General features: G+C 42.5%; 1 protein-coding gene across 7 annotated transcripts in view; it reads left to right on the forward strand.

Annotated features, from left to right (window-relative positions):
* Positions 1-26,658, forward strand: part of LOC125466530 (protein polyglycylase TTLL10-like) — a 64,571-nt gene that overhangs the window by 9,055 nt on the left and 28,858 nt on the right. For 3 of the 7 annotated variants that reach the window (XM_059655669.1, XM_059655670.1, XM_059655675.1), the window contains exons 2-6: positions 1,088-1,622; positions 13,082-13,250; positions 14,860-14,978; positions 19,881-20,001; positions 23,560-23,645. In XM_059655669.1, the coding sequence (XP_059511652.1) occupies positions 1,229-1,622; positions 13,082-13,250; positions 14,860-14,978; positions 19,881-20,001; positions 23,560-23,645 (889 nt within the window). In that variant the 5' untranslated portion in view covers positions 1,088-1,228. Of the gene's footprint in view, positions 1-1,087; positions 1,623-10,374; positions 10,505-13,081; positions 13,276-14,859; positions 14,979-19,880; positions 20,002-23,559; positions 23,646-26,658 lie in introns of those variants that run through there. The other 4 variants (XM_059655673.1, XM_059655672.1, XM_059655671.1 and 1 more) reach the window with 3 other exon arrangements.

A 26,658-nucleotide genomic window follows, 5' to 3' on the forward strand; every position in this document is an offset into this window, starting at 1 on the left:
GATGCCATTTTGTTGACCTATATTAATGCAGTGCAGAGCTGTCTCATAATCAACGTGTTCTTCCTGCTTGCGACGCTAGAGGCTTGCAATGTTATATAGTGTCCAAAACGCAAGTGCTTGTCAATGTCTAGGTCAACGTCTGGGGAACCATGTTGATGAATGATGTTACTCTGAGTTACTGAGTTCCATGGTGCAGAAAGATCAAGCAAAGATCCAATGCCCTTCTTGAAGAACAACAGAAAATCAGAAAGGGACACACATCCTGGTGTCTGCGTTTGGTCTCAAAGCAAAACCGTATCAAGCCACATAGCAAAGAGAGCCTAAGGAAGGATAGGGGAAACATAAACTGAATTGAATTGAATAAAATATTTAGTTGCCAGTTGTGGGAGAAATGAAAGAGAACCAGCATTTGTGTAACAAACAAGGACAGAAATTGCTGCAGAAGCTCAGGAGGTCTTGCAGCATCTATGAAGCGGGAGAAACAGTTAACATTTTGAGTCCAGTGATCCTTTCTCAGAATGTCTTCAGTTCTGCCAGATTTGCTGAGTATCTCCAGCAATTTCTGTTTGTATTTGCTTCAAATCTCCAGCATCTGCTGTTCTTTCTCTCATATCCATATTTATATAACACGACATCATTTCACACTTTTGAAGTACAGTGATTGAAGTAATGTAGGATGTGTCAGACACATAGAAAAATCCCACAAACATAATAAGTAAATGATTAGCTTTATTCTTATTGTGTGAGGCATAAACATTGACAAGAACACCAGGGGAACTTTGTGTTTGACTTTGCTTATTTATATTGAAGGAAGAAGGTAGATTGTCAGTTTAGCATTTCCTCTGAAAGACCTCTGTAGGTAAAGCTGTTCCATGATATTACAGTGGAGTGTTCACTTAGATTGGGGTCTCAACCCTTTGGGTAGCGGAGCTTGAGACAACAACATTTTGACTCGGAAATGCGAATACATCCAACTATGGCAAAATAGAATGGAGTGAATGCTAATGAATAATTTGACATGCTCTTTTATAAAATTGTATCTCAGATTTTAATATTACCCGCTTGCCTGCCTGCCATTGCCTTCCAGGAAAATCATCTACCTTCTCATTGGGGCAGCTGAAGAAAAGATTGATATTGAAGATTTAAGCCAAAAAAAGCCAAGAACAGGAAGTAGGCAGAGAAGAAACGTCAACAGAAATATTTAGAAGGCCTACAACTGCACTATGTGATGCTTCAGATTCTCAGAATGAACCCTTACTCTCCAGACAAACAGAGTAAGGATGAACCGAAGTCAATCAAAGGATGTGACTCTGCTTTGAGGATAATTACAGATGTTGAAGAGAACCTCAATAATGACATGAGCAATGTGCCAGCCAAAGAAATAACTTGTGTGATTAGTGACACTGGGATAATCAACAATTGGACAAGTAATAGCACTGAAATGCAAACGAACCAAAGTTTACCAGAAACAGTCAATACATACACGGAAAGAAATGGAACATGGGAGGACAAATCAGAGACAACAGCAGTAAAACTGCAAAAGGAGAATAAAATGCCACTACTGAATCAAGCAGTACAGGCTATGTTCTATCGAGCAGTAGGATTTTCAAAACCCAGGAAAAGTGTGTTTATTCTTAGATTTATTTACTGTGACTTCCTCTGTATTCCTCTTATATTTTCTCAGCTTTGTCATTGTACTTTGTGCTGTTCTAGAATTACAACCAGGCAATGCACTCTCTGCAAGGTACATGATGGGATGGGTACAGAGCTGTTTCACCCAAATCATAATATATTTAGCTTCGGGAAGATCCAAATACAGTGACCAGTTAAATACTTGTATGTAAACCAAGTTTAAATGTCCAGTTAAAAATGAAATAATAGTTTCCTGTTTGGATATTTACCCTTTTATAAATATCATAAACAGAAGGAAATGATTGGGTGTGCTTTCTCCTCTGGATTCATGAATTTGTACCTTTGCACGTAACTGGTAAGTGCTGATTAAAACTTTTTATCTTTTTAATTATGTTTAATTACCACATAGCATGGTCACCCAGTGGTTAGCACTGCTGATTGATTGCTTGATTGATTTTGTTTTGCATGCGGTAGAGGCAGATCAAACCATGTAAAGTGCATCAGGGTAGCAGAACAGAGCGCAGAATACAGTATTACAGCCACTGAGAAGGTGCAGAGAGAGAGATCAGAAGCAACATTTGAGAGGCTCCTTCAAAAGCCTGATAACAGCTGGGAAGAAGCTATTCTTGAATCTGTGATTGGGAGAGTATAAGCAGCGTGGAAGGGGTCTATGATTATGCTGGTTGCCTTCCTGACACATTGGGAAGTTTAGATAGAGTCAATGGATGGAAGGCTGGTTTGTTTTTTTCTCCTGCTCATTTGTCAGATGCGGGCATCGCTGTCGGGCCAGCATTTTTTGCCCATCCCTAGTTGCCCTTGAGAAGGTGGTGGTGAGCTGCCTTCTTGAACCGCTGCATTCTTCCTGCTGTGGGTTGACCCACAATGCTATTGGGGAGGGATTCCAGGATTTTGACCCAGTGACAGTGAAGGAGCAGTGATATATTTCCAAGTCAGGATGGTGAGTAACTTGGAGGGAACTTGTAGAAGGTGGTGTTCCCATTTATCTGATGCCCTTATCTTTCTAGATGGAACTTGTTGTGGGTTTGGAAGGTGCTATCTGAGGATCTTTCATGAATTTCTGCAATGAATCTTGTAGATAGTACACACTGCTGCTACTGAGCTTTGGTGGTGGAGGGAGTGAATGCTTTTGGATGTAGTGCGAATCAAGTGGGCTGTTTTATCCTGGATGGTATCAAGCTTCTTGAGTGTTGTTGGGACTGCACTAATCCAGGCAAGTGGGGAATATTCCATCACACTCCTGAATTGTGCTTTGTAGATGGCAGACAGGCTTTGAGGGGTCAGGAGGTGAGTTACTCGCTGCAGTATTCTTAGCTTCAGGCCTGCTTTTGCAGTCACTCTGTTAATGTGGTGAGTCCAGTTGAGTTCTGGTCAATGGTAACCCCCAGGATGTTGATAGTGGGGCTTCAGTGATGGTAACACCATTGAATGTCAAGGGGCAGTGATTAGATTGTCTCTTATTGCTGTTGGGCATAGCCTGATATTTCTGTGGCATGAATGCTACTTGCCACTTGTCAGCCCAAGCCTGGATATTGTTCAGATCTTGTTGCATGTGAACCATGGACTGCTTCAGTGTCTGAGGAGTCACAAATGGTGCTGAACATTGTGCAGTAATTGGTGAACATCCCTACTTCTGACGTTAGGATGGAGGGAAGGTCATTGATGAAGCAGCTGAAGATGGTTGGGCCTAGAACTCTACCCTGAGGAACTGCTGAAGAAATGCGGCCAAGACCTCTCAAAACATGTTTGAGAATGGAGTTAAGCAACAGTTAGAAATTAAAATCCTCTCATAGGTTATGTGATGGACTGGGCTGTGTTCACAACTCTTTGCTGTTTTCTATGGTCATGGGAAGAGCAGTTGCTATACTGTGCTGTGATGCATCCTGATAGGATGTTTTCTATGGTGCATCAATAAAAGTTGTTAAGAGTCCTGGTGGACATGCCACATTTCCTCAGCCTCCTGAGGAAGTAGAGGTCTTGTTGTAATTTTTTGACCTTTGCGTCAACATGTGTGGACCAGGACAGATCAACACTCCCAGGAACTTAACACTCTCGACCACCTCCAGCATAGCACCATTGATGCAACAGGGGCATGTCCCCCACTTCGCTTCCTGAAATCAATGACCAGTTCCTTTGCTTCGCGACATTGGTGGAGATATTGCTGTCACTCAAACTGTTTCCTCTATTTTGTCACATCATTGTTTGAGACTAGACCTATAATGGCGCTGTCGTCAGCAAGCTTATAATTGGAGTTGGGGTGGAATTTGGCCACACAATGGTGAGTATGTAAGGAGTATAGTAGGTGTTGAGGATTATGGTGGAGGAGTTGTTTTCACCTATTCTTATTAATTGTGGTCTATTGGTCACAAAGTCGAGGATCCAGTTACAGAGGGAAGAGCTGAGACCTAGGTCATGGAGTTTAGAGGTGCATTTGTTAAAATTATGTTGTTGAGGGCAAAGGTGCAGTCAATAAGTAGGAGCCGGACGTAGGTGTCCTTGTTATCCAGAAGTTCCAGGGATGAGTGTAGGGTGAGGTAGATGGTGTCTGCTGTGGACCTGTTGTGCCAGTAGGTGAACGGCAAAAGATCAAGACAATCTGGGAGGCTGGAGTTGATGTGAGCCATGACTAATCTCTCAAAGCACTTCATAATGATGGAGATCAGAGCCACCAGCTGGTAGTCGTTGAGGCATGTTGCATGATTTTTCTTCAGCGCCATGATGATGGTGGTCTTCTTGAAGCAGGTGGGGACTTCAGATTGTCGTAAAATCTGCCTCATGGGACCAGCGACCTGCGTTCGATTCTAGCCTTGGATGAGTGTCTGTGTGGAGTTTGCACATTCTCCTCGTGTCTGCGTGGGTTTCCATCAGGTGCTGTGGTTTCCTCCCACAATCTGAAGATGTGCAGGTCAGGTGGATTGGCCAAGCTAAATTGTTCTGTAGAGTCCTAGGACATGCAGGCCAGGTGGATTAGGCATGGTAAATGCTGGGTTATGGGGATAGGGAGGAGCTCTGGCTGGGATGGTCTTTAGAGGGTCGGTGCTGACATGATGGGCTGAATGGCCTCTTTCTGCATGTGAGGATTCTGTGATCCTACATGTGAGCAATTGGCTGTCAGGCCTTTATATGTTCTTCCACATGCTTAATTTCATACCTACGCACAAACTACTGAGGTTTCAGGTCACATTTCCAGCAAAATTACAGAGCTGAACCAGCTCCCAGGAAAATCTCCAACCCATTTAGACTGGGCAGAAAGACTCCCACAAATGTGAGTTCTGCTGTTCTTTGACAATGAAAGATGATTGGTGTAAACAGACAGAAAGAAATGTGGATAGTTTTTGTATAGTGCCTTTCACTACCACAGAATGTCTCCAACATCTTCATAGTCTATTAAATACTTGTAAAGTATAATCACTGGTGTAACATAGCAGACATGTCAGACAATTTGCACACAGCAAATGCCATGAGGTAGCCTTCCACTGAAACAACAAAGATCATTTGTTTCCAAGACAGTGTACCAAGAATCTTTCTTTCCAAGGATAGTCCCAAAATGGGACAAGCTGTCAAAGTCACAGATCCATCACTGGTTATTTTCAAGATTCATCTTTAGCTTATTCTGTTTGTAACTTTTCATTATCAGGTGTAGCATTCTCAGCAGGACATGCTTGCTCCAGTTGGTATGCCCATGTCGCTGTGTGATAGTAACACAACCAAAACAGAAGCATCTAGAAGGCAGCACCTCCAACAGTACAGAACTTTTTCAAACACTAGAAAGACATATAAATTCTTATTGTCAGCTCATTTGCAGATCTGTTGGAGTGATGATTAACAGAAACTGACGGTTAATTGCTGGGCTGTGTGGAAATTATATCATAGCTTTCTGAGAGGCTAAAGGTGGCTAAACCTTACAACAGCAGATTTAAGGAATGTGCCAATAAATGGAGAACAGAGATTGGTTCACCCATCAGGCTGTTTGACTTGACTTTGTGAAATAATCTTTCTGTTACTTTTCTAGAAAGTTTACATAGAAGCAGTTGATAGTCAAAGCTAAACGAGGCAGCTATCGTGGTACACAGACAGTGTTGCAAAGTTGGGCAGGGTACTTGTGGATTGGAAGGCAGGATGTTAGAATTTGATATTTGTAAAAGGATATGGGGAAAGAATGTATGGTCCCTTCAAAAGATGTTGTGCTTTTTCCATGCTTTGAGATTAAAATAAAAATTCTGCGGGCAGTGTGTGGGTTGCAGGTGCACAGAGAACTCCTGAAATTGAAATATTTGTATCAAAGGTTGTATAGTTAGCAATCCAGACAACAGTTTTGTTATTTTAGCAAGGCAACAAGTTTGAATATCAGACAATTAATTTAAACAAGGCACTTAGAGACTAAAGCCCAATTAAATTTACATCTAACGGGTTCTAACAACATTGGACCAATTCTATTGCAAGAAATTGATATGTCATCAAGGGTATAAAAGAAGAGGTCATTTGAAAATCAGTGTGAGAGCAACTGCCATCTGATGGAGTTATCAGCCCTAAAGAGAAAATCACTGGTTCTCACTGAATTTTCTGAGCTCTCAGAGCAACCAGAGATAGATGCATGCAAATTGTTGTTGAAATTATGCTAAAAATATTCTCCCCGGCATGCTCAGAAAAGCCATTTTTGTGTTGCCCAAGCACTGCGGATTTAAAATTAACAACAGATTCATATGATATAAAAGCATCCTTTTCTTAATAAAATTAATAACCTTCGGTGAAGTTTGGAAGATTGAGGCAGGTCATTTAATGTCAGTGTCATGAGAAGGGGTGATCTAGTAAAAGAAAGTCATGTGGGTTGTGCGGAAAAGTGAACGATTTAACGCAGTTCTGACTGGAGAAAAGGAAAAGTTCTGCTGAAATGCCAAAAGGCAGAGCAGTAAATACAAAGAGCTTATGATAAAACCTAAGTAATTTGGCAGAGCAGAAACATTTATTTGATCTAAGAGGGAAGCTGTGGCAAGAGCATGATAGATTGACATTATACTGGGAAATACAAGTTTGTTTTGGCACCTCCCAATGATGCAATCAATGGGTGCATCTCTAAGGAAACTAAGTGCAAGGTTAGACAGTTGAATAATTCATTGAAGCTGAGTTCCCTGTATGGTTCATGGCAGAACCAAACAGCATTTGATGACTTTCTGGGACTGAGATCATGTGGTGAGTGTGGCACTGATACAATGAGCTTGCAGGTGGAATGGTTCGTTTTCAGTTCTACTCAGAATCCAGTTCCCTACACACGAGTGTTTCAAAGTTTTAGCAGTTGGCCTATTTTGATGATAGATTTTTAATAATTGCTGTGGCTACAAAGGTAACAAATCCAGCGTAGCCGCTTTAATCAAGGTCTTTGTGACTGCTGAAGGTCACCACTGGCATCATAGTGCATCTTGGGGAGGAGGCTAAAGATGATATGGCTTCGGAGGAAGATGGAGCCTACTTTTCCAATTTAATAGAATTCAGAGCCAACTTCCTCAGCAATGCAACACACGTTCCGGTGGTCCTCACAAACAAGTGGCATAACAATTGTACAGGTTAGTGTTCAACATTTATGTCACTGTGTTGCTGAATGACCACCTTGTACATATCATCATACGTCTCTCTATGATGTCAGCCAGTGGACTTCAAACTACAGAATCTCCAGCTCAAGCTACATTGGGTGTACAGTTACAACATATCAAAGGTTAATTTTCTTTTATCTTCATTGAAAATTATTGACAACTTTTATCCAACCTTTTCATCTGGAAATTAATGTTGATTTGACACCCTGCAGAGTATTAGTTTGCACCAATCTCAATACAGAGCGCAGATGGGGATTAAAATTGGTGTTACTCCGGATCCTCTGATTTTCTCAATGGGCTGGATTTTATAGAGGGGGTAAGTGGAGGTGGCTGGGTCCATACTGCTAACTTGCCCAAAAAAAAAGGCAGTTAAATGCATGTCCTGCAGCAGTAACATGCATGAGCAGCATAAACAGACTGAGGGTTGGACTTATGCCTGCTCAGTGGACAAGAAATCCCACCCTCGAGATGACCAGCAACTCTTAACAGCCCCAGCAGCACCAGGACTCAGTAATGGCTACAGCCACCCCTGCAGGTATCCCCAGCAAGATGGACAATGGCAACCTGAGTGCGGTGAGTCCTAGACTTTTGGAGTAAAAGGGATGAGGCACGCTATGGTTTGGGAAAAATGGGATGGCTAGAGTGGGATTAGGAGGTAAGGCATGATAGATAAAGTGTTGATAAGGCAGGGGTGGTAGTCAGAGTGTTCCTGATCTGATTACGTGTTCCTGATCTGATTACAATGTCCCATCTTCCTTCCCTCCATTTTAACAACAGCCTTTGCACTCCAGCCTGCCTACACTGCCTAGTGTTTCAGGTTATGATATTTAATTGCCCCTCAGGGAACAGTTAAGGGCTTCAGTAGGTCACAGTTGGTAGTGCCTGAAGAGTTCAAGCCACTATCCTCAGTGTCACAGCACAATGATTGCCGGACAGTCTGTTTGTGTTAAGATAAATGTTTAGTTACAACATGCAAAAATGTCTACACTATTTCAGTCTCCTCATGTTTTTGACCTCTGCAGATTATCAATGATATAAGATCCTGTTAGGAATCGTAAATTACTAACACAAGATTTGAGAGATTTGTGACTATCCTGAAGAAACTCGGAAGCTGTTACATTTTTGCACATGCTTCAATAATTTAAAAAAAATTGTTATTAGGAAAATTTCGACCCAGGAGTATTCTCCCTTTATTATTGATAGCAAAGTTATGGAGTGAAATTTACTCTCTGCATGTGTGAATTTTTGAAATACGTTTACAAATGAACTTTTTAATGACAGGACACACTGGAGAAATCATATCTTTTACACCCTGTTATTAATTCAATGGGATCAGCTTTTTTAATCACATGGGTTTGTGTTGTTCAGTAGGTTGAGAAGTAGACACTTATATTCCTGTCACCATTCAGAAGAATGTCTTTTTACTGTGTGTAACAGTTTTAATTGAACCCAATAAACTCAAGGGTGTCAAAGGCACAGTCATGACACTTGTAGACTTCGATTTGACTTGGGTCTTTTCACAACTTCCCAATTTTCTTCAAACACATCATTTTCTGTATGTTTTGATGATTCACTGAAAGTGATTCCTCACGTGGATTTGCTTTTCCCAGGTGCCTATAAACAATGGCTATCTGTGACCCACTGTAGACTGAGTCTTGGCCCTGCCCTCACCCTGCACCCACACAGTCGATACACCAAGGTAAAGCACATTGCATTCAGGAGCGGACTGGCTTACATTTCAGAATCAAAAGGCATGTGACCTACTGCAAAGCCAGCATGTGTCCAACCTCAGCACAGGGGCAGAAACACCCAACCTTTTTTTGAATTAAGTTATCATTCAGAATTATTGCAAAAATCTGGCAATGTGAACCTTACAACTAGTGTAGTAAATTAAAGTGACCCCTATCACCTTGAGGCTGCTACGATCCATCTTGAGAGGTTCATTTTCATTGTCACATGCTGCTTACATCAGAAAGGCCTCTCTCTATGTCATCACACTGCCACTAATCCCAGCACCTGAAGTTTGACTGAAATAATAAACTAATAAAATCAGAGTATGGTGAGTCAGGGACAGGTAACATGATGGCTAGCTAACCAGCTGCAAAGCAGAGAGCAGCTCTAATGGGGAATAAGAACAGAAGTTGCTGGGAAAGCTCAACATGTCTGTGTCGAAGGGCCTGTTTCCACACTGTAGGGATTCTATTAATCTATGGAAGGTCTGGCAGCATCTGTGAAGAGGAATCAGAGTTAACATTTCGGGAAAGGCGACCCTTCCTCAGTCACTGGACCCGAAATGTTAACTCTGATTTTTCTTCACAGATGCTGCCAGACCACCTGAGCTTTTTCCAGCAACATCAGATTCTGTTCCTGATTTTTATCATCCCCAGTTTTTTGGATATTTTCTTTAACAGGAATAATGTGGACTTGCTCAGAGGGTCTGCGAAGTTGAATCCAGAAGAAACACTGCAGTTCATGAATGATGTTAATGATTTAGATTTTAAAAGCAAAATCACAAATTCTAAATTTGAGAATGACACTGAATTGTGGGAAATATACAATATGGGGACAGCTACAATATGTTGTGGAAAGACATTAATAAACTCATACGATGGTAATGTAATTGGCAAATTACTGTCATTATAATAAGGTGTGAACTATTATATTAGATAATAAAAGAACGAAAGTCATGTATACTTTGGAAAATATGAATTTAAATGGGACAGAAAAACTGAAGGATCTGTCAGTGTGGGTACACACAATCGTGACTATGGGTTAATAAAGCCATGAGAAAACAATAATTCAAGCAAAAGGCTTTATTTCTGGAAGGACAGAATTGCAAAGTTGTGAATTTATCTCAAACTTGGACCAAACTTTGATTAGACCATAACTTGTGTACAATCTGCTATCCATGTTATAAAAATAATAGACTGACCATGGAAAGGATGTAAATTGAGTTTTACAAGGCTGGGATGGGAAATGCCCAAGTTTTGCTCACCAGAGGAGAACAGGCCGGGACTCCTTTTTGTCTTAGAAGAGAAAGCAAAAGTGTATCGAGCACTAAGTGACTAAAAGTGGGATTTTTACCTTTCACTCAGGAGGAAGCCCTGCCAGTTATGCTGATTGGACAGAAGTGTACTAGACCCAGCAGCACCTGATCCAGCAGGAGACAGGTCCTGGGGTTACAAGCAGACACCCCTCCCCCGAGAGTTAAGTCCTGGGAGGCCAAGGCCGTGTGAGTGAAGAGGTCTCAGGGCAAAAGATGGGAGGTAAGGCCTAAGGAGGTGAGGCCTGGGCAAATTCATAGTGGGTGATGTTGGTGGAGAGGACCAGTGGGTACAGAGTACCTTCAGTAACAAGATTTTGAAGGTGGGTGGTAGGTATGTTTTGTGCCTGAATTTGAAACAAGACTGTTGATAGTGACATCTCAGTCCCTTTCCAGCCTGAGGCCTGAACAAGGTCACTTTCAAACTCCTCACACCCCTCCTCCCATCTTAAACTCATCTTGCCATGCTGGAAAAGGAGGCTGGGGAGGTGGTGTTGGGAGGAGCAAAATGTCCCTTAAATGGTGATTAATTGGCACTTGAGACAAAGGGCAGGCAGGGAGACCTAACCATCATCCTTCCCATCATAGAAGATCCGGTCTGGTAAGATGCCACATTGAAGACATCCCTGCCAAAGCCAACAGTGGGCAGGTGTAAACATACGTCCATAGACTCAAAATAATGAGTTAGTCATTTCCAAATGAGATGAGGAGAAATTTCTTCACCTGGAACTTCATTAATCTTTGGAATCATCTAGCCCAGAGGGCTGTTGTTGTGCCATTGCTGAATATATTCAAGCAGAAGTCAACAGACTTCATGTATGAAGTGAATCAAAAGACATCGGGATTGGCTCCGAGCATAACATTGAAGTAGAAGTTTTTCGATGATTGTATTGATTAACAGAGCAGGCTGAAGGAGCTTCATTCTGCCCATTTCCCATGTCTTTTAAATAAGTGGACAGGGTCTTTCTTGCCTCACAATTCATCCCAAGGAGATATAGTTTGTGACTAAGTAACTTATGTGATGGTTTGAAGGAATTGTTAAAATAATGAAACCAAAAAAAAGCAGCAAAGGAGGCAGCTTCCTTGGTCTACCTTTACTGATTTCTGCTCAGCGTAAATCCTACAAAGCACTCCACTCTGACAACCATCCTGATACCTCCTCTTGTGAAGCACCTCGGAAGTTTTCACCACTTTGAAGGTGCTACTGAGGTGTGAAACATTGAGTTTTAATATTAGTCAATCTGTAGATTGTGGAATGCACCACAATAATGCAGATGAAACTGTTGCCACTAATCTGGGCATCTTTATTAATATAGAGATAGTAGGAGCTGCCGATGCTGGAGAATAACACAGTGAGAAGCTGGATGAACACAGCAGGCCAAGCAGCATCAGAGGAGCAGGAAAGCTGACGTTTCGGGTCCCAACCTAAAATGTCAAGCTTTCCTGCTCCTCTGATGCTGCTTGGCCTGCTGTGTTCATCCAGCTCTACACTTTGTTATCTTTAATAATATTACTGTTTTAAGTCTGATATGGGACCCATGTTCACATTTTTGAAAACAGCAACATGAAATAATTAAGCTGTTTTTTTAAAAGTGTACTTCCAAGCCAGGCTGGGCAAAGTCTTTCTAAATTTACAAATAATAACTCACCTGTCATGTTATATTCTGTTGTGTGCATCATGCATCAGGGAGGGATATCAAGAACATGCAGAGAAAATTTACCAAAATGGTACTACAGATTAGGGGCCTCAATATTGTGAAGAATCTAAAGAAGCTGGGATTGTTCTTTTTAGAGCAGAGTTAGGAACTACTCTATATGCAAAGCTCAAATACACGATGGTAATGACAACTTTGAGTATATTTTCTAAATATTGGACTAACCAACCTGCACTAGATGTGAGTTTACAACTTTTCTCCTCAGGATGCATTCTCCTTTTCAATGAACCAGTCTATTTGTTAATTTTTATTATTCATTCATGGGCTGTTTGTGTCCTTGGCATGGCCAGTATTTATTTTTCATCCTGAACTGCCCCGTAGAAAGCATTGGTGAGTTGTCTTTTGCAGTCCTTGGGATGTAAGCACATACATGGTGCTGTAGGAAGGGAATTCCAGTATTTTGAACCAGCAACAGTGAAGGAATGGTAGTAGATTTGAGGCAGGTGGTGTGTGAATTGGACGTGCATTTCCAGCTGCTGGTGGTTCCCACGTATTCGCTACCCATGTCCTCTTGAATGGTAGAGGTTGTGAGCTTGGAAGGTGCTAGTGAAGGTGGAGTACTACTATGCATCGAAGTAGGTAGTACACACTTTTATCACTGTGTGGTGGTGATGAAGAGAGTGAATTTTGGATGTGGCAGCCGGGACGCTAGTCAGGCTCACCCAAGCAAGTGGGGAATATTCCATCATGTTCCTGACTTGTGCCTTGTAGATGGTGGACAGGCTTTGTGGAGACAGGAAGTATGTTACTTATCACAGTATTCCTCGCCTCTGACCTGCTCTTGCAGCCATAATATTTATACTACTGGTCCAGGTCAGTTTCTGATCAATGGTAACGCCAAGGATGTTGATAATGCGGGATCCAATAATGATAATGTTATTGAACACCAAGAGGGCGTTGTGACACGAGCAATATGGAGATTTTAAGCATCATTGACAAGAATGTGGCATCACAGTTGCTCTTGGTGAGTGTGGAATGTAAGAGAAATGGGAGTCATTGATTTTGGAGTTTGAAAATTCTTAGTTTCATATGCTTCTCATTCTGTTCTCTATTTGCCCTACAATTTTCCTGTCCTTACACTGCAGACATTGATACCTCACAACGCAAATTGGAAAATGCAACATCTCGTAACAGTATCTGTCATCTCAAAGCAAGAGGTGACATGAGCAGCAGGCCTAACAAATCCAAGAAGGTGGAGGGTTACAAAAATTTCAGGCCCATCTTCTATGCCTCAGGCACAAATGGAACTGACCTGTATGTATAAAAGTAGAGTTTCATTGTAAGTTACTACACAATACTGCTTGCAATGTCCTTCATTGAATGTGCTGCTGCAATATTATGTTTAATCAATGCAATTTTAGTATGTTTACATTTTTGTTACTTTCTTGTTAGCTAAGTATCAGAAAAATACCTAGAACTTTAGTTTGAAGTCATTTCATGGGACCTGAATTGCATAAGCACAGAATTTCTAAATGTTTGCCTCTCTTACTCTGTTTGAAGTAACAGGATTTGGAGGAATGCATGGAGATGTATTTCCGCTAAAAAACTAAAGAGGCAAAGGAAGGTGGAACAAGTGACCCCTGGGCACTGTTTTAGAATTCACTGGCACAGATGTAATCCAGCACAACCTGGAGGGAGTGACAGGGAGGAAATTGGGAGTGTCCACATAGGAAATTCCTCGAATACAGTCATAGAATCATACAGAAATATAGTACAGAAATAGGCCTTTGATCCCAAGCTGGTCCATGCTGTCCACGGTGACAAAGTGTGGAGCTGGATGAACACAGTAGGTCAAACAGCATCTTAGGAGGCCTCTCCTGTTTTTTATTCTTTGTAGGATCCACAACATGAACTCACAATTCTACTTAGCTTAATTGGATGTTAAAAAGCTTTTGCGCTCCTAAGATGCTGCTTGGCCTGCTGTGTTCATCCAGCTCCACACTTTGTTATCTTGGATTCTCCAGCATCTGCAGTTCCCATTATCTCCAATCTCTGATCATGGTGCACACTCAACTAATTCCAATTGCCTGCATTTGGCTCATATCCCTCAAAACCCTTATTATCCATGTGACTATCCAAATGTTTTTTGAATGTTGCCATTGTACCTCCTTCAACCACTTTCTCTGGCAGCCTATTCGCACATAAATGCACCAGTCTGCGAGAAGAGGTTGCCTCTCAAGTCCTTCTTAAATCTATCCCCTTTCACCTGAAACCTATGCTGTCTAGTTTTTAATTTCCCATCCGTGGGAAAAAGACTATATGCATTCATCCTATCTATGCCCTTCATGATTTTAAACACCTCAATAAGGTCACCTCTCATTCTCCCACATTCCAAAGAATAAAGTCCTATCCTGGCCAACCTGTCCCTGTAAGTCAGGCCTACTAGTCCCAGCAACATCCTCGTAAATCTTTTTACACACTTTCCAGTTTAACTCTCTCTTTCCTATAACAGGGTGACCAAACTGTACACAATACTCCACGCACGGCCTCACCAATGGCTTATACAACTATAACATAGCATCCCAGCTCCTATACTCAATACCTTGACTGATGAAGACCAGCATGCTAAATGCCTTCTCCACTACCCTGCCCACTTGTGTTAATCAGCTACCGCTCCACCATAACATTGCAGTGCATACCCTGTTCAGGTCAAAACAAGCAGCTGTTGAGTGACATTTTGATAACAGACGAGGAGAAATCGAAATGAAAGTCAGCCAAAGAGCTGTAATAACACGCTCCTCTGAAAATGCTGATTAGGGAAGCAAGGGGACAACTTGATCAAATCATTTAATATTTTGATATTTGATTTATTCAGTTTCAACTCCAGCACTTTGAGATGTCAAATTGTTCCTTTTCGATACAGAGTTATCAGTTTTTGTGAGAACAGGGGCTGGAAGCGAATTTATGACAATGACAGAGCTGATTACTTATTAAAATGGTGTGAAATTAATACTCCGGCCAACTTTCAATACTTCCAAGAAGGTATGAACACATAATATATAATACGGGAACTATCATAAGTGCAAGGTAATAGACTTAAAATGCTACGTTTTTATATCATATTCCTGCATGGACTATGTTGTTCCTTCCATTTAATTTTCACTTCTATTGGAAGAGAAAATCGATTTTTTTAACTTTCTGAAACTAATGTTGTATCTCAATGGCACCTCCTTCCTGTTACGCTGTACTGATTTTTGAACTGGACTGTTTTGCAAAATAAGTGTCCTTCTCAATTATGTGTTTTCCTCTAATCTTACCTTTTACTGTCCAGTGCTTCTGTGAAGATAGTCATGATCACCAGTCCTATGTGTCCCACATCAAGTGTCTCCTAAAGAAGGCTTCCAAAGTTTAATAACATTCTCAGAGAAAAGAAATTCTCCTCATCCTCAGTCCTAAAAAGAATGATCCTTAATTTTTAAACCTTCTCCACTTGTTCTGAACTCAGCCACAAGAGGAATCATTCTTTCTAAGCCCACTGTCCTTGTCAAGAATTTTCAGGATCAGATAAAGTTTAATCAAGTCACAGTCACTCTTCTAAACTTACAAGAATCATTCTTGTAAACCTTTTCTGAGCCACTACCATCATATTTGCATTCTTTAAACAAGCAGATCAAAACTGCACACAGTATTTGAGCTGTGGTCTCAACGAAATCCTATAACTGAAGCAATAAATTTTTACTCCTGTCATCGGGATAACTTATATTAGCCTTCTTAATTACTTGCTGTATCTGTATACTAACTTCTTGTGAATCAAGTACAAGAATACCTGGGTTCCTCTGCACCACAAAATACTGCAATTGTTCTCTATTTAATTAATACATTTTTTTATTCTTCCTGTCAAAATCAATGACTTTACATTTTCCCACATCATCTGCCAGATTCTTGTTCACTTATTCAACCCATCTATATCTGTCTCTATCTTTCATATGACTGTTCTTTTCTCCTTATAATGGCTACTTTTATTAACTTCTTTTATTAACCATGGATAATGCATTCTCTCCTTAATTTTTGTTTCAAATAGGGAGTATAGTTATTCCATTAAATCCCTCTGCCACTGCTTCTCTACTGATCTATCTGTATCCTAGTTTTCCACCTCATTTCAGCTTGCTCAGTTGTCATGCCCATAAATTGGTTTTTTCAAGTTTAAAATACTAGCCTTAGACCCACTGTTCTCCCTTTCAAATTGAATGCAAAATTCAATCTTATTGTGGCTGCTGCAGCCTAATAATGAGATACTTTGAGGCTATTAATTAATCCTGTCACATTACACAATACCAACTCGAGTATAACCTGCTTTCCAACTGATTACAGAATGTGTTGATCTAAGAAACTCACAAAAGCTTTCTATGAACTCTTCATTGAGATTTCCATTGTCAGTTTATTTTTTCATAATAGGGTGCATATTTGTCTCCACATGGAGATGTGAATTAAGTCATAACATAACATGAAGAATGTTTGAGGACTCCAGGTCTATGCTTGATGGAATTTAGAAGGATGAGGGGGGATCGAAGTGAAACTTACTGAATTGTGAACGGCCTGGGAAGAGTGCACATTGGGAAGATGTTTCTATTAGCAGGAGAGACTAAGACTGGAAGGCACAGTTTTAGAGTATAGGGAAGACCTTTTAGAACTGAAATGTGGAGAAACTTCTTTAGCCAGAGAGTGATAAATCCATGGAATTCACTGCCACAGAAGGCTGTGGAGGCCAGGGCATTGAGTATATTTAAGACCGAGATAGATTAATTCTTGATTATCAAGGGGGTCAACGTGGGAGAATGAGGTTGAGCAACTTATCAGCTATGATTGAATGACGGAGCAGACTCGATGGGCTGAATGGCCTAATTTCTGCTCCTATGTCTTATGGTCTTATGATACCTTGAACTTAGTTTTCTTTTTGCTGGAGAAATAATTTTTCCATGCCTTCGCAATCCCATGTCATTTTCATGTGGCTTTTTTTGTGGGCAGGGAAGAGCTTGGGTGCATAACATGCTCGTGTCTTCCAGAGGCCAGGGTCTCTGTTGTGAAGGTCATGAGAATATTCCACTTCCTCTCGCACCATTTTTGTGAGTTTGTGTGGGTTTTGGAAACTCCAAAACAATGCACCTCCTTGGAGATCTCATGATCTGCGGAAAGCCTGCTTAAGAGTTTGAAACAGTTTGAAATACAAGTGTAAAATTTTTTGATACAAATAATGTCACTATTAGATGCTGTATTTTAATGTAGCTGTACATTGGATGCAGTAATTCATCATAGGAATCTGTCCTCCAAATTGACCTTTACGTTAACCTTCATTGTGTCAGTGTTGTCACATATGTTTTGTTGAAGAACCTTTCAGAAACAAAAACAGAAATTGCTGGAAAAAAGACTTAGCAGGTCTGGCAGCATCTGTGGAGAGAAATCAGAGTTAACATTTTGGGTCCAGTGACCATTTCTCAGAAGTGATTGAAGAAAATTTCAGATTGCATTAAAAACATAAAGAGTATTGTCCCGTCATTATCTTTTGCTGTAATTTAAAATAATAGCTCTGGTTATTAAGAAAAAAGCGTCTTTAGAAAGTTTTTTTAAAAACCGCCATTTATTTCTCTCTACTAATTGCTAAGCAATATGCTTTGAAGTGCAAATAAAACACTATTCTGGTGGTCCCCAGTTTCAATGGAGCTGGAAACTTTTGGTGAGATAGCTGCAGCCACTGTGAATGCTTGGTTGGGTTTCAAAAGCTAATTAATGGCTTCCGTGTAGTAAGTGATCGAAAAAATTGATATTTTTAAGATGCTACCATCTCAGAATATGTCTTTTAAGCAGAGGTTCACCTGCACGTCTGCCAATGTGGTATACTGTATCCATTGTACCCGGTATGGCTTCCTCTACATTGGGGAAACCAAGCGGAGGCTTGGGGACCGCTTTGCAGAACACCTCCGCTCGGTTCGCAATAAACAACCGCACCTCCCAGTCGCGAACCGTTTCCACTCCCCCTCCCATTCTTTAGATGACATGTCCATCCTGGGCCTCCTGCAGTGCCACAATGATGCCACCCGAAGGTTGCAGGAACAGCAACTCATATTCTGCTTGGGAACCCTGCAGCCCAATGGTATCAATGTGGACTTCACCAGCTTCAAAACCTCCCCTTCCCCCACCGCATCCCTAAACCAGCCCAGTTCATCCCCTCCCCCCACTGCATCACACAACCAGCTCAGCTCTTCCCATCCACCCACTGCAACCCAAAACCAGCCCAGCCTGTCTCTGCCTCCCTAACCTGTTCTTTCTCTCACCCATCCCTTCCTCCCACCTCAAGCCGCACCTCCATTTCCTACCTACTAACCTCATCCCACCTCCTTGACCTGTCCAACTTCCCTGGACTGACCTATCCCCTCCCTACCTTCCCACCTATACTCTCCTCTCCACCTATCTTCTTTTCTCACCATTGTTGGTCCGCCTCCCCCTCTCTCCCTTATTCCAGAACCCTCTCCCCATCCCCCTCTCTGATGAAGGGTTGCAGTGTGGAGGGATGGGTCTGGGTGGGATGCTTCAAGGGGCGGTGTGGACGTGTTGGGCCGAAGGGCCTGTTTCCACACTGTAGGGAATCTACAACTCTTGTGTACTCAGAAGAACATAATTATGCAGTTGTGTACTTTCTGAAATGTACATCCAACCTCTGTGGGACTTCAAAATCTCCTCTTCCCCCACCACATCCCAAAACCAGCCCAGTTCATCCCCTCCCCCCACTGCATCACACAACCCGAAACGTCAGCTTTTGTGTTCCTGAGATGTTGCTTGGCCTGCTGTGTTCATCCAGCTTCACACTTTATTATCATGTCTTTGATGTGGTTTTTTTTGTTTACAACCCTAATAGAAATTCAAAAGAGTAGTTTTTTTGCAGTGGTGCTGATTATTTTCAGAATATAATTAGCAGAGGGAGCATAAGGAATTGGTGGAGGAGTCAGCAGCTTGGGTGTCATGAGTCTCTTGAAGAGTCATGGGGTTGTCTGGGGATAGGTGAGAATTGGTAGTTGGGCTTTAAGAGGCTGTTAAATGATGTTGGCAACTGGGCTGTTGTGATAGAGAATTGAGGCAAGTCTCCTATACAGCCCATCTCAGCACCTGCACGCCATCATGGCTTCAAAAACACACTGCAAGCCCAGACCATGTGTGAAAGGACATAAATCATAGACAAAGTCCCACAGAGGTTCGATGTACATTTCAGAAAGTACACAAGTGCATAATTATGTTCTTCTGAGTACACAAGAGTTGTAGATTCCCTACAGTGTGGAAACAGGCCCTTCAGCCCAACAAGTCCACACCGCCCCTTGAAGCATCCCACCCAGACCCAAACCTCCATAATTCACACACCCTTGGACACTACGGGCAATTTAGCATGGCCGATCCACCTAGCCTGCACATCTTTGGACTGTGGGAGGAAAAAGAAGCACCCGGAAGAAACCCATGCAGACATGGGGAGAATGTGCAAACTCCACATAGACAGTCGCCCGAGGTGGGAGTCTAACCCAGGTCCCTGGAGCTGTGAGGCTGCAGTGCTAACCACTTAGCCACCGTGCCGCCACACTGTTAGTGCCATATTTTTTATACATCTGAGTCTCTGATATATAAACATGACTGGACCAGGCAAAGTCAGTACTTGGTGCATACATGGAACAATAAAAGAATCTTGATGCACTGGATGTGCCGATACATCAGATGTAACGGGCATTCAGAAATCCTTGGAATTTTGAGACTTTTAAGCATTCGTCATTTCCCCAAACTGTGTAATATGTATTACTGAGACAACACGATGTGAAGCTGGATGAACATGCATGGTCATTTGTATAACAATATGTATTACTGTTTGGTTTATCTAATGCGTAAAACTTTTTTCTGTCATTCCGACAGGTAAACAGCTATTAAACCAACTCCCGAATAATAAACTTCTGACTACAAAAGTTGGCCTCTGCTCTTCCCTGAAGACCTATGATCAATTGGTAACTGAACGTACAAAGATGATATATCCCAGGTGAGAGAATTAGACCCTAGAGTCATAGAATCACTTTCATAGTTTTAGAGCACAGAAAGAGGCCATTCTACTCATTGCACAGACTATCAAGTACCTATGAACTCTAATCCCATTTTCCAGCACACAGCTTGTAACTTTGAATGTTATGGTTTTTCATGTGCTCATTTAAAATCTTTTTAAACGTTACATGATTTTCTCCCTCTTCCATCTTTTCAGGCAGTGAGTTTCAGATCACACCCATCTTCTGGGTGAAAAATAGTTCCTTAAATCTGCTCTAAATCTCTTGCCCTTAGATTAAATCTATGCCCCCTAGTTATTAACTTTACTTAATGAAATGTTTCTTGTTATCTGTCCTGTCTATACCCTTCATAATTTTGTACATGTCCGTTAGGACCTCTCCTCAGCCTCCTCTGCTCTAAGGAAAACAGCCTCAGCCTATTCAGAGACAGTAGGAACTGCAGATGCTGGAGAATCTGAGATAACAAGGTGTAGAGCTGGATGAACATAACAGGCCAAGCAGCATCAGAGGAGAAGGAAAGCTGATGTTTTGAATCTGGACCCTTCTTCAGAAAATGAGGGGTCTTTTCTGAACAAGGGTCCAGACCCGAAACATCAGCTTTCCTGCTCCTCTGATGCTGCTTGGCCTGTTATGTTCATCCAGCTCTACACCTTGTTATCTCAGCCTGTCCAGTCATTTTTCACGCCTGAAATACTAAAACCTAACTAATACCTTGGTAAATTTCCTTTGCACCCTCTCCAGTGCAATCATATCTGTCCTACATTGTGACAGCAAGAACAGCACATATATTCCAACTGTGGCCTAAATAATGGCCTGCATACAGCACAATTGGAAATTCTTGTTCTTGTATTCATTGCCTCAATGAGTAATGACAAGCATGCCTTTATCAACACCTTAGCCATCTGTACAGTTGCCTCCAGGGATCGATGGGCATCTGTGAAGGGTCCCCCTAATCGTCTGTACTGCCTAGGGTCCTATCATTTGTTGTGTATTCCCTTGCCTTGTTATTCCTCTCAAAATGCATCACCTCTTATTTCGGAGCTAAATTTTATTTGCCACTATCTGCCCATCTGACCAGTCTATTCATATTGTCCTGAAGTCTGAGACTCTCCTCCTCACGTTACCTGTGAACTTACTGATCAAACCTCCTACATTCATATCTAGATCATTAATGTACACCATACTCAGAAAAAAAATGCCACTGGGCACTAGCTTCCAGTCACAGAAACAGCTTCTGCCTCATACCACTATATCGGTCTTGGAAACAATTTACCAAATTGCCCTGAATTGCCATGGGCTCTTATCTTTTTGAACCATCCCCTACGTGTTTTCCATAATAGCAACTTCAAATTTCCAGGATTTTCATAAAGATTTGAGGAAAAATAGACATTGTCCTTATAAAGGTCTGGACCAAGGACTATGTCTCACTCTCCTATGTTTAAGACGTAAGTGTGGCTGGATTTCTTTGCACTGTTCATTCTGGCCCCTGGATGCAAACATGCAGCATCGTTGATATTTCCTTCCAAATGCTCAACAGCTACACATCAAACGTCTTCCTCCAGTTCCACATTGTCTTCCAACACACTCAGGTTTTCATTTTCTTCTGACAAATTATGTTATGCCATGTAAATTAAATTGTCTTTTCCAAAATGATAGAATTAATTGCTTGGTTGTCTGAGATGAGGTGACAAATTGCTCTGGCAATCATCTCTGATGATCTTGGGTGTAGGACCATGGAGGCAAAACATCTTGTTGTAATACTTCGAAATAAGTCAGGAAACTGCTAGTCTGCCATAATGTATTCCATATTTTGCCAATGTCTGCAAGCTGTGGATTTATTTTATTCTCTGCAAATTTACTCTGTCTCAGAACACAAGCTGAAACTTAACTGAATCCCAAAATATATTACACAGAAAAAAATCATCAAACATCAAAAATATGGGAATGCAAATGTTGTGAGTTTTCTCCATGTGTTCTCCCCCTTGAGTACAATAACTTTGTCCATCTGGCAGTTCTCTTAAGGCTCTATCTAGGTGACAGTAAGCATGTAAAACAGTGAGCAGGAAAACAATTAATTGCTGTCTGTTTATCGTGCCCTTCATGTATTGAAGTTAAAGTTTAAAACAGATTACAGTAGATAGAGTGCTACAGGAAACATACTTCTTTTTTGGAAAGGCATGAGTAATATTTGATTATATTATGAAAGATGTCGCTTCGGTTGTTCCCATTGATTTATCTAGTATTCCACTTCATTTTTATGTGAATAACTTATATGACAGAGCTGAAAGAAATGTATTGGTAATTACATCTTAGCAAGTGCACCTGTTAACGTGTAAATGGTTAACAAATCTAATTTAAATAGTTTAAACAGTTACTTTTTCAAGCAATGTGTACATCTCCAGGTTAGAGTGGCTGGTCATCTAATAGCCTGAAACAATTCCAAGTGAAACACATTGTGGCGTTGTTAGACTGGAGTTCAGAGTATCTGCCATTTACCCAACATGAACCAAACACTAACTGGTCAAACTGCAGAATAGTAAAGATTTACTGCTACTGAAATAGGACATAAGCCAATTATCTGGTTATTAAAATTTCACTTTAATATTTTAAATAACATCTGTTCTTTGTCCATTTAAATGCAGCATGTCTGTGAGAACAGATGTTCCTGTTCAGTTGTATTAAAAAAAATCACTGCGAGATGTTTCTTTTATAGTCAATGAAACACTGAGGCAGAACAGAATACGTTGTTCATGGTTTGTGGTCCATTTAAATATAGGTTTAAGATAGGCACATCAACAATATTACTCCCATTGGATTACACATGGTCCAAATCTGGTTATTTCAGATTCAAGCATTGGGCTCCTCATGTATGTAAACGTAACCAACCAGATTTGAAGATTCTTCATTCTTCTGAGTTTTGAGGTTGAAAGTATCTGTCATTCCTAATTCTTGCAACTTCCCTACTTCCCCAAACCCACCCTCAACCCTGATGCTTCATTTATCGCACCCCTTTCTGACCCTGTATTTCCTTCCAATTCTCAGCCTTCTCTCTATTGTTACACCATTTCCACAATACCTTTACAGAAGTGACATGTTTCTCCAAGAATTAAGATTAGCATATACTAGTTGTTTAAATTGACCTAGCCAATTAGATCCATGCACACTTGTTTCTTCACAATTCTGCAATGATTTCCTTCCGAACAAGAATTGATTTTCTTTGGAAGTTACTATGAATCTGGATGTACCATTTTTTCAGCAGTGCACCCTAGACCATTAGAATTCTTCATAAACAAGATTTGTTCCGTGTAATGTCTGATTTTGTTTCTGCCTTTGATCGTAAATCTGTTTTTGCTGATTACTTACCCTTCTGTCACTGGAAGCAGTTTCTACTTGTCTCTCTATAAAACTTAAAAATGCCTCATCATTTGGAACATCTCCAACACATTCACTGCTCAATCATTTTGACTGTCAAGAGCTTTGGGATATCTTGAAGATACAAAAAAGTGATATGTAAATGAAAATTTTTTTTTAAACCCTAGAGTTTTGAAAATGGAGGAGTTTTATCCTGAAACATATCGCATGGATGTGAAAAGTGAACGCCTGGCATTCTTTGAAATTATGGAAGGTATTTGATCTTACCAATCATCCAGAAAATTACTTTTTCCTTCCTCCTGTGCCTACAACCCAATCGGGTAAGCTTCACCTTTCATTTTGATGCTGTCATTGATTTGGGATCACTGAATGATTGGACTTCTGATTTTCTGTTTTTCTTTTTGCAAATGTTCTATCTGGGTATTGTTCCTCACTGGAACAATTCAGTCGGGCACACAAACAGGAGTCAGTTATTCAGCCACTTGAGCCTGTTCAGCCTTTCAATGAGATTGTTGCTTTTCTCCTTGTTCATCCATGGGATGTAGGTGTCGCTGGCTGGGCCAACATTTATTACCCATTTCACAATGCCCTTGAGAAGGCGGTGGTGAGCTGCCTTCCTAAACCACTAGATCTCATACAGTTATAGCTATATCCCCATTGTGACCTGGATCTTAACTTCAAACTTACCATAAGTTCTGTGTCACGTAATGTGCTTGCATAAGTGTTGATTTCAGATTTAAAACTATTAATTGAGCTAGCAGCTGCTGCATTTTATCGGCAAATTCTGTCTTTTGTGTGCAGAAATGTTTCAAAATTTTACTCCTGAATAGCTTGACCCTGAAATTAAGTTGTTTTGCCCATTGCCTTAGACTCCTGCACCAGCCGAAGATAGATCTCTGCGTCTACACTATCAAGCCTAACCTATGTTATTTCTCAACAAAGCTTAAAACTTCGAGCCCTGTTAACATTGTGATGAAAGCACTGGTTAACCTTTAATATACAGTGTGTTTCACCTGTTTGAACACTTTCAACTTAAACTCGAGACTTCTGCCTAGAATTCTCCTCCCCCTCCCTCCAACCATGCACTATTTTCTTGCATTTGGCCTAACACATTGTTCATGAATTTTATTGTTTAGTAACTCCGGAGGGAAGTGATGACACTACTACAAACTGAAATTAAACTTCTGCAATGAGTTAAGGCCCACCCCAGTTTCTCTATTTCCTGGGAAGCTACTTTTCTCTGCTTGGTATGTTCCTCTGTGTAGTGGCCATCATGTCCAGGATTATTCTACATTACCAGGTTATTTAATGGTGTTTTTGACCCTGGTTTCAATCATTTTTCTTTATCTGCCTCGTTTATCACCATACATCACTTGGGAATTCCCTGTACCTCAAATGCTGCCCAGCACTCCAAACCACTGCATTCTAACCAATGGCAATTCAACCCACTGCATTCCGGCTGTCTGTATTCTAAACTGTTGCATTTCAGCTCACTGTATTCCAAGTCGCTGCATTCAGAGCAGCTGCATTGCATCCCACCCCACTGCAGCCCACCCCACTGCAACCCACCCCAGTGCAATCCACCCCACTGCAACTCACCCCACTGCAACTCACCCCACTGCAACCCACCCCACTGCAACCCACCCTACTGCAACCCATCCCACTGCAGCCCACCCCACTGCAGCCCACCCCACTGCAACCCACCCCACTGCAACCCACCCCACTGCAACTCACCCCACTGCAACTCACCCCACTGCAACCCACCCCACTGCAGCTCACCCCACTGCAACCCACCACACTGCAACTCACCCCACTGTAACGCACCCCACTGCAACTCACCACACTGCAACCCACCCCACTGCAACCCATCCCACTGCAACCCATCCCACTGCAACCCACCCCACTGCAACCCATCCCACTGCAACTCACCCCACTGCAACCCACCCCACTGCAACCCACCCCACTGCAAACTATCCCACTGCAACCCATCCCACTGCAACCCACCCCACTGCAACCCACCCCACTGCAACTCACCCCACTGCAACCCACCCCACTGCAGCTCACCCCACTGCAGCTCACCCCACTGTAACTCCCACTGCAACTCACCCCACTGCAACTCACCCCACTGCAGCTCACCCCACTGCAGCTCACCCCACTGTAACCCACCCCACTGCAACTCACCCCACTGCAACCCACCCCACTGCAACCCACCCCACTGCAACTCACCCCACTGCAACCCACCCCACTGCAACCCATCCCTTTTGCAACTCACCCCACTGCAGCTCACCGCACAGCAACCCACCCCACCCCACTGCAACCCATCCCACTGCAACTCACCCCACTGCAACCCACCCCACTGCAGCTCACCCCACTGCAACCCATCCCATTGCAACTCACCCCACTGCAACCTACCCCACTGCAGCTCACACCACTGCAACCCACCCCACTGCAGCTCACACCACTGCAACTCACACCACTGCAACTCGCCCCATTGCAACTCACCCCACTGCAGCTCATCCCACTGCAACCCTCCCCACTGCAACCCACCCCACTGCAACCCACCCCACTGCAGCTCACCCCACTGCAACCCACCCCACTGCAACCCACCCCACTGCAGCTCACCCCACTGCAGCTCACCCCACTGCAACCCACCCCACTGCAGCTCACCCCACTGCAGCTCACCCCACTGCAACCCACCCCACTGCAGCTCACACCACTGCAACTCACCCCACTGCAACCCACCCCACTGCAGCTCACCCCACTGCAACCCACCCCACTGCAGCTCACCCCACTGCAGCTCACCCCACTGCAGCTCACCCCACTGCAACCCACCCCACTGCAGCTCACCCCACTGCAGCTCACCCCACTGCAGCTCACCCCACTGCAGCTCACCCCACTGCAACCCACCCCACTGCAGCTCACCCCACTGCAGCTCACCCCACTGCAGCTCACCCCACTGCAACCCACCCCACTGCAGCTCACCCCACTGCAACCCACCCCACTGCAGCTCACACCACTGCAACTCACCCCACTGCAACCCACCCCACTGCAGCCCACCCCACTGCAGCCCACCCCACTGCAGCTCACCCCACTGCAGCCCACCCCACTGCAACCCACCCCACTGCAACCCACCCCACTGCAACCCACCCCACTGCAGCTCACCCCACTGCAACCCACCCCACTGCAACCCATCCCTTTTGTAACTCACCCCACTGCAACCCATCCCTTTTGCAACTCACCCCACTGCAGCTCACCGCACAGCAACC

Source organism: Stegostoma tigrinum, chromosome 28, assembly GCF_030684315.1.
Source record: "Stegostoma tigrinum isolate sSteTig4 chromosome 28, sSteTig4.hap1, whole genome shotgun sequence".
Taxonomy (NCBI): Eukaryota; Metazoa; Chordata; class Chondrichthyes; order Orectolobiformes; family Stegostomatidae; genus Stegostoma; species Stegostoma tigrinum.